Raw genomic sequence first — 9,688 nt, forward strand, 5'->3', positions numbered from 1 at the left:
CTAATCATGTCATATTTAGTTTCTCAACATACCATTCTTAATCAATAATCAAACTATATTTAATAACAAATTTTACAACAACTTAAAATATACAATAGTCAGATTTGTCGTAAATTTTAGTAAGTCATTCATGTATACTCCTTAAATAAGAAGTCCTAAAAAGATCCGATAAATATCCGATACCCGACGGGTACCCGCATTTTTTATAGATTCCGGTTATGGATCCTTAAATTACGGAACCGGACCTGGAACCGCTAGGAACCAGAATTGTAATTTTTAATAGGTTCCGGTTCTGGGTAATGAGATACCCATACCGGAACGACCCGTTGACACCCCTAGTGAAAATAAGATATTAATTTGTACTAAAGGGGACTCGAACACAGGACCTCATGGGTCCGAGACTGTGTCGTCTACCAACTATGCTACTTACATTATCTTGCATGTTCTCCAAGATTCCTTATTTTATACTTAGTAGTAGCTTTAACATTACTGATATAGGGCCCTTAAATGGAGAGAGGTCACGTTCGACCGCACCGGTTGCACCCACTCTCTCACGCCCCTGTTGGTAAGAATCAAGATTCCTTAGTCTGTTTGGCGACTAAAAATTCGAAGACTCTTGAATCCTAAGTAAAAAATTCGTACTTCGACCAAAATCCTACCCAATTCCCTAATATTTGTTAGGATTTTGGATTGTTTGCCCCAAACTTTTAAAATCAACAAAAAGTATTTATTTGAAAACTTTTTTTTTTTTTTTTCTGAATACTATTTTTTTTTTACACTGAACCTTTTTTTCTTTTTGAGAAACATCTTTTTCTCCAAATTTTTTTTTTCTCAAATAATTTTTTTTATGAAAACAATATTTTTTTCTCGGAAATCGTTTTTTCAGAATATTTTTTTTTTCGAAAAATCGTTTTTTTTTCACAAACACCATTTTTTCCAACCGTTATTTTCTTTCAGAAACCGATCTTTCCAAAAGTAGTTTTTTTCAGTAACCATTTTTTCATAATTTTTTTTTTCATTTAAGAGAGAAACAATTTGGGGAAGCTGAAGAAGAGAGAGAAATAATTTGAGGAAGGTGGAGAAGGGAGATGAGAAACAATTTGGTCGATGTTAAGTAATTAAAACAAGGATATTTCTGGGAAACCCGAAAGGAAGTAAACTGTTAAATGGACGACAACGGTCAAAATCTCAAGAGACCATCTGGGTATTTCTGATAAAATAGGGAGCTACGCGAGAAGCTGGTCATAAAGTAAGGGGCCACTTGAGAAATAACATAAGTCCAATTATAACCTAAATAGGATGTCTAGCCAAGTTCGGGCCACTAGCCTATATAAAGCACTGTTAGTACAAATTTAGTTTCTATTTTTCGAGGCAGTAGCCTATATAAAGCAGCCAGTGTTAGTACAAATTTAGTTTCTATTCTAGTATACACAATATTCACAACCCCAACTTCCCTCTTTTGATCAACCTTCTTCATTGTTCACAAGTTGTTTAGTTCTTCAATCTCCACTTGAACATTTCATCTAAATAATGATGTCTAGATCATCCATATTTCATTGTCTAAGTTTAGTGGGTATTATATGGTTACAATCTTTCAATGGAACTAATATCGATTTCGCTGCGTATTCTTCACAACTAAATCAAATTTTATCGATCTCTCAAGTTCAATTGAACCTGTTGCTTGATACAAATTATTGTTTGATACAAATTATTGTTTGATACAAGTTATTGTTTGCTTTTTACAAACTGTTGCTTGATAAAAATGATGTCTTGATCATCCATATTTCGGCGGCTATTTAGTGGGTATTACATGGTTACAATCTTTCAATGGAACTAATATCGATTTCGCCGCGTATTCTTCACAACTAAAACAAATTTTATCGATCTCTCAAGTTCAATTGAACCTGTTTCTTGATATAAATTTGATACAAATTATTGTTTGATACAAATTGTTGTTTGATACAAATTGTTGTTTGCTTTTTACAAACTGTTGCTTGATAAATCCTATTTCTAGCCAAGTTCGGGCCACTAGCCTATATAAAGCACGAGTGTTAGTACAAATTTAGTTTTTATTTTTTGGGGCAGTAGCCTATATAAAGCACCCATTGTTAGTACAAACTTAGTTTCTATTCTGTTATTCACAATATTCACAACCCCAACTTCTCTCTTTTGATCAACCTTTTTTTAATGTTATCATTAACCAAGGCAAGATAATTAATTAGGTTGCGGTTGAAGATGACCAGATAAAAGATATCATCTGATTTTTCTTACATACAAATTAGCCTTTATTAGAACTGATAGATGAAATGTTACAAGTTCAAAAAAGGGAAATTTGATCAAAACTTCCTAAACAAATATATATTTTGGTTAAAAAGGATTAGTCAGATTTTTTTAGTATTCAACTCTCTGAGTACTTTTTTAATTTGCGACACCTTGCGACAGGTTTACAATGCCTTGCGATAACTTTGCAGTGCCTTGCGCCAACTATGCAACTGTTTTGCAATAGCTTTGGAGCGCCTTGCAACATCTTACAACAAGTTTGCAACGCCTTGCAATGCCTTCCAACACCTTTGTACAAAAATATTCGGTTCTTAACCAAACAAAATAAAAATATTTGGATTTTCAGTAAAAAAAAATGCAAAGTTTTTGTTTTTGACAAAAAAATTTTGAACTTGTCTTTTAAACAAATTTTTTTTTTTTAAATTGGGTCTTCGGTCCAATTTCTTATAAAAGTAATAAATAAACTTTGAGAATGACCAGAGGAACATTAAATTTTAAATTTGAAAAGTTGAATCAATATTTCATGAGAACTTTTAACCTAGAGATCAAAAGGGAAGAACATGATAATGGATATGAAGAGTTAGAAGAGATACAGTAAAAGAGTATATAGAAATCCGTAAAGAAAAAGACGAAAAAGGCAAAAAAGGAAAAGTTTTGTATTGCCATCAGTGAATGCATTAAAAATATGAAATGGGGGTCATCAAAGCATTTTGTATAAATTAGGGGCTACGTTGTAAGCTGGTCGTAAACTAGGGACTCTATGGGAACCCAAAAGAGAAGTATAACCAAAGACAAAGTTCAGAAAACCCCGTCTTTTAGAAATTGCCCATTAAACTGTGTATGGCATTTGCGACTCTAGGCTTTCCTTGTCATAACCAAAATAGGAATTGTAGCGAGACTCCTGTCCTATAAAAACCTCCTACCTAGTTTGTTTTACTTTCTATTTTGTAGTATACACTATATTCATAGCCAACTTTCCCCCTTTCGATAAGTTGTTTCGTTCTTCAATCTCTACTTGAACATTTCATCTGAATAATTATGTCTAGATCATCCATATTTCTGTGGCTAAGTTTAGTGGGTATTATATGGTTACAATCTTTCAGTGGAACTAATATCGATTTCGCCGCGTATTCTTCACAACTAAAATGAATTTTATCGGTCTCTCAAGTTCAATTGAACCTGTTGCTTGATACAAATTATTGTTTGATACAAATTGTTGTTTGATACAAATTGTTGTTTGATACAAGTTGTTGTTTTCTTTTTAAAAAATGTCGCTTGATAAAAATGTAATAGTTTTTTTTGTCCCATCTGTTTTGAATTTTAATGAAGCTTAATTATCTTTTTGGTCCTATTTCTGATAATGTTTTTTATCAGTATATATATATATATGATTCTTTTTAGATATGTTATTGTTGTTTTGTAGATCAAATATGCATTCCAAACATGTGTCTGTTTGATACGACTACCATTTGTTTGATACGTCCAGTCGTTTGTTTGATACGAACTGTTGTTTGATACAAACTGTTGGTTGCGTTTTTACAATTGTTGTTTGTTTGACTTTAAACTTTAGAGTTAGATTCTGAAGGAAAGGGGCGCAAATAACATTTTAGATATGCGACTTCAAAACGATCCTTTTGCATTTCTCAATACTTTAACTCAATTTCTAAATAGGACCCATGTTTGTAAAACACCCCAAGATCGAAGCGTACACAAATTAAAATTACTAGTCGACTACTGCCTATAAAAGCTAGGAACCAATATTAAGTCGATATATTATGAGTTATAATGATTTGTTTCTTTAGTAAGAGCCGAAAGAATAGTTTGCTATGTGCTCACTACACGACTCTGTTGATTAGTGGTTTAATATAAGCGATTATCATGCATATCACATCTTATGATGTATTAATGTTATGTATTAGTTAACGTAGATCGTAGTCCATTTCCAAAAATAAATATATATATATATATATATATATATATATATATTTGAATGGTTTTAAATTTTGATTAATCTTAAATATTTTTTTGGCCCTATGTTTAATAAATTTTTTTATCGGTATATATAGATACTAGGGTATATACCGTCCTCCGGCACGGAGTTTTTAAAACAAAATAAGCGTTTGAACGTGTATATCCGGATATACACATCAGAAAATGAGGTGTGCCATTATTTAAAAAGAAAAACTATAATATATGTAAATGAACTATATTTTTCCATAAAATACAGAAACGATTTTTGTCGGTGTAGTTCTTTAACTTTCATTTCCAAAGATATTACATTGTATAAATTAAAATTCAATATCAAAAAGTTCCATTAGATGGAACCAAGAAATGGTCAAGAAATCCTACAACATCCAAAAAGAAATTGAAAAATCAAATCAAATACAAACAAATAACAAATTACATACTAAATGAACAATAGAAAAAAAAAACTATTTATGCTTTCCTCATCTGGTGCGCCAAAAAATAAATTAACTATAAAAACTTGAAACCAACAAATGTTCAATCATCTGAAAATAAGTTAACTACGAAAAGAAATTGAATGAAATGATTAGATGTGATAGATGTAGAGATTAAAATAGATAAGACATAAAAAACGACTACCCAGAAGATTAGTAACGAAAAATCAAAGAAGATGAAAACGTTAGGGTTTTGGGAAGGGAATGTCACAAAGTAATACGTAGGATGAAGAATATTTGAGTAAGTTGATATGGTATGATATGACTCGACGACTATTAAAAGAGAAATAGGGGGTTCGAGCAGTACGTGTAGATGTAGGGATCAAAATGAAATATTAAATAAAGACGGGTCTTACTTAGTGATGTTTGATTAGTAACCAAGCTACTTTGATCGACAGGAGAGAGAAAGACGGGTCGTCCCCCCTTGATGAGTGGTCGACAAGAGAGAGAAATATAGGTCGACCTCCTTTTGATTAGTCGTAGATTGTTCAATGGATGTTTGATTAGTCGATCACTGGGAGGGAATAAGTCGATGGTAGTGGTGGAAGTGCTGTAGACACCTAGTTGATTCCTCTATATGAGAGAGAAAGTGATGGTGTGTATTCGTTGATCACACGATGATCGAGTGTTTTAGTGTGAAGCTGGATGACGATGTTAAACTAGTAGTCAACGTATTCGCTCTGAATCACATGATCCTCTGTATGAGAGAGAGAGTAGAGGGGTGTGTTCGGTGATAACAAAATGATCCGTCTCTCCATCTGCTTGCTCATTTTATAGTGTCTTGGGTTCACTGATACCCGATAATGAGTTGTCTCTTCAATGTGGTAACGCATAGAGTTGTCATCATAAATGTAGGTATTGGAACTCCCTTTAACGGGTATATCCGGGGTATTACCGTCTTGGATGAGAGTAACGTCCCCCAACGAATATATGGTGGGAGGTCGGCTGAGGAGATGAGGTCGGACCTCTCTATCCCGAGCTGGATGTGCTTCCGTCTGTTTGATCTGCTGAGGAGTGAGGGCATGCCTCTATCCAGGGTTGGATGTGCTTACGTATTTTAACGTTGCTTCGGGAGTGTCTGAAGATAAATGGGACGACCCAATTGGCCATTAGTTCATGGACTTGGTCACCGTGTGAGCCGTGAATTTTTTGGGGCGCTCCAGATGACGTATTTTGGCCCATACACAAACTGTTGTTTACTTTTTACAAATTGATGTTTGTTCGATACAAACTATTGCTTGTTCGTTAAAACTATTGTTTGTTCACTAAAAACTGATGGGTCAATAGGACAAACAAATTACTTCGAAAAGGACTAATGGAATAAAATACTGAAAAACAATAGTTTGTTCAAGACAAATAATAGCTTGTCCAAGACAAACAGTAGTTGTTCAATGAAAAAAAACTCAAAAATAACATTCAGAAACTGCTTGGAAGTGGACCGGAACCTATCGGGTATTGTTATATGTTCAAGACAAAAAACAATTTGATTATCTAGCAATGAATAGAAAGCAATTGGTACCTAGGTTTTGGAAAGACTGATCCATGTTATCATTAACCAAGGCAAGATAAGTAATTAGGTTGCGGTTGAAGATGACCAGATAAAAGATATCATCTGATTTTTCTTACATAAAAATTAGCCTTTATTAGAACTGATAGATGAAATGTTACAAGTTCAAAAAAGGGAAATTTGATCAAAACTTCCTAAACAAATTTATATTTTGGTTACATAGTCAATTTTTTTTAGTCTTCAACTCCCTGAGTACTTTTTTAATTTGCGACACCTTGCGACAGGTTTAAATGCCTTGCGATAACTTTGCAGCGCCTTGCGCCAACTATGCAACTGTTTTGCAATAGCTTTGGAGCGCCTTGCAACATCTTACAACAAGTTTGCAACGCCTTGCAATGCCTTGCAACACCCTTGTAAAAAAATATTCGGTTCTTAACCAAACAAAATAAAAATATTTGGATTTGCAGTACAAAAAATGAAAAGTTTTTGTTTTTGACAAAAAAATTTTGAACATGTCTTTTAAACAAATTTTTTTTTTAAATTGGATCTTCGGTCTAATTTCTTGTAAAAGTAATAAATAAACTTTGAAAATGACCAGAGGAACATTAAATTTGAAAAGTTGAATCAATATTTCATGAGAACTTTCAACCTAGAGATCAAAAGGGAAGAACATGATAATGGATATGAAGAGTTAGAAGAGATAAAGTAAAAGAGTATATAGAAATCCATAAAGAAAAAGACAAAAAGGCAAAATAGGAAAAGTTTTGTATTGCCATCAGTGAATGCATTAAAAATATGAAATGGGGTCATCAAGGCATTTTGTATAAATTAGGGGCTACGTTGTAAGCTGGTCGTAAATTAGGGACTCTATGGAAATAATTCAAAACAGAAGTATTATCAAAGAGAAAGTTTAGAAAACCCCGTCTTTTAGAAATTGCCCGTCAAACCGCGTATGCCACTTGGGACTCTAGGCTTTCCTTGTCATAACCAAAATAAGAATTTTAGCGAGACTCCTGCCTATAAAAACCTCCACCCATTTTGTTTTACTTTCTATTTTGTAATATACAATATATTCATAGCCTACTCCTGCCCTATAAAATCCTCTCATCCAGTTTGTTGTAGTTTCTATTTTGTAGTATACACTATATTCATAGCCTACTCCTTCCCTATAAAAACCTCTCACCCAGTTTGTTTTAGTTTCTATTTTTAGTATACACGATATTCATAACAACGCCAACTTTCCTTCTGAATAATGATGTCTAGATCATCCATATTTCAATGGCTAAGTTTAGTGGGTATTATATGGTTACAATCTTTCAATGGAACTAATACTGATTTCGCAGCGTATTCTTCACAATTAAAACAAATTTTATCGATCTCTCAAGTTCAATTGAACAATCTAGCTTTCGCCTCTGATGCCGGAAAGATTTTCGGTTGGTTCTCTGGTTTTGCTGCTGTTTATTTACCCTTGCCAATTGTTCTTCTCATTGGTTCAACTCTTGGTTTGATTGGTTATGGATTTCAATACCTTTTCATCACTCAGAAGATATCTTCTTTATCATATTGGCATATTTTCTTACTCAATATTTTAGCCGGAAATAGTATTTGTTGGATCAATACAGTTTGTTACATGACCATTATACGAAATTTTTCTTTCAATCCTCAAGTTGCCGTCGGTTTATCGACTAGTTATGTTGGATTAAGCGCCAAGGTTTATACGGTTATTACCGATGCTATCGCTTCTTCTCTTTTTAGTAGTTCTAGTAAAGCAAAATCGTATCTTCTTCTCAACTCAATTACACCCATGCTGGTTTCACTAGTAACTATTCCGGTACTAGGAGATATCAACAAGAATACGGATAAAGAAACAGATACGGAAGGGCAGAAACAGAGTCACAGAGTATTCACCTTGTTGTTTTTGGTAACAATACTTACCGGAGTGTATAGTGTGGTTGGTAGTTTGGGATGGAAGATTGTCACATTAAACCCGATTGTTTACGCTATTGGTCTTGGAGCACTCTTGGTTATACCTTTAATGATCCCCATAGTTTTAAGTATTCAAACTGTGATATCCAAGTGGTGTATTAAACAAACAAACAAGAGAATATGTGATATGGGTTGTAACCATAATGAGGTAGATGGAAGAGTTGAAGTGGTAGTAATTGAAGTGAAAGAAGAAGGACTAGTTGTTAAAGAACATGAAGATAGTACTTGCAGTATTAGTAGTAGTAACGGTGAGAGCGAAGTCGATATGATATTGACAAGTAGTAGAGAAGAAATTGGGGTGATGGAGATGGTGAAGAGAGTAGAGTTTTGGTTGTATTTTTTCGTCTACATGTTTGGAGCAACACTAGGGTTAGTGTTCATGAATAATTTGGGACAAATAGCAGAGAGTCGTGGTCTTTCTACAAAGGCTTCTTCATTGGTCTCTTTATCCTCTTCTTTCGGGTTTTTCGGTCGTCTCTTACCATCTCTTTTGCAGCATTTTTCCAAGTAAGTATCTTTATCTCTTCCTCTCGCTCTCTCTTTTCATTGTCTGAATCTGACTCGTCTGACTATTCTTACGAGTCAGATAAAACCTAACATTCTAAAATTGTGAGTCGAATCTAACTAATTTAATGTGTACAATTGCAGGAGTAGAAAATACATGGGTTCAACAACATCATCAATGGTGACACTAATGGGGCCAATAGCAGTTTCATTTCTTCTACTAGTAATCAACACAAGCACCATCTCATTATACATTAGTACTGTGGTCATAGGAGTTTGTACTGGAGCATTCACTTCCTTAACTGTACCAGCCACAACTGACCTATTTGGGACTAAAAACTTTGGTGTCAATCATAATATTTTGGTTGCCAATATCCCCATTGGGTCTTTTGCCTTTGGGTATTCAGCAGCAATTCTCTATCAGATCAAATCAAAATTGTTAGCAAATGATAATGGTGTTTGTATAGGAGCTGATTGTTACAGGACCACTTTCTTAATATGGGGTTTCTTTTCTTCTCTCGGAACCGTCCTTGCTTTCATCCTTTACTTCCGTACTCGTAAATTTTATTCAAATAAATAGATACAAGTTCTACAAAGTTGTAATTCGTTTGACGGAATCTTTTACTTGATTATACCGACTATGTATATACACACACGATAGTCTGTATATATATGATTGTTGTGATTAAATATTTTTTCAATGGAAACTCGTTTCTTTTACACTACTAAATTCTTGGGCCCCAGGAATTGATACCAAATGTGTTTATGTGGTTAACAAGTTTATTTGCGCAGCTATCTTGTCAGACATTTTCTGGTTCTAGACCGAATGACGATGTGGTTGGCTGAGTTAGGACCGTCAATTATTGATAATTATTCTTGTGGGCGCAGTAGTTGCCAGTGGGGATCACTTCATTGATTAAATATTGTCTAAATTGTTCAGAGAACTCCTAAA

At 33.8% G+C, this 9,688-nt stretch overlaps 1 protein-coding gene across 1 annotated transcript; it reads left to right on the top strand.

Moving 5' to 3' along the window:
* The first annotated feature begins 7,305 nt into the window (after window positions 1-7,305).
* Window positions 7,306-9,458, top strand: LOC147565368 (protein NUCLEAR FUSION DEFECTIVE 4-like). Its single transcript, XM_086651844.1, has 2 exons — window positions 7,306-8,739; window positions 8,881-9,458. Exons 1-2 carry the CDS (start codon window positions 7,499-7,501, stop codon window positions 9,314-9,316), a joined length of 1,677 nt encoding a protein of 558 aa, XP_086507970.1. The 5' UTR covers window positions 7,306-7,498; the 3' UTR covers window positions 9,317-9,458.
* Window positions 9,459-9,688: the final 230 nt, after the last annotated feature.

This window comes from Eschscholzia californica, unplaced genomic scaffold (assembly GCF_041429995.1).
Source record: "Eschscholzia californica isolate CP2 unplaced genomic scaffold, dmEscCali1.0.p SCAF_1, whole genome shotgun sequence".
NCBI lineage: Eukaryota > Viridiplantae > Streptophyta > Magnoliopsida > Ranunculales > Papaveraceae > Eschscholzia > Eschscholzia californica.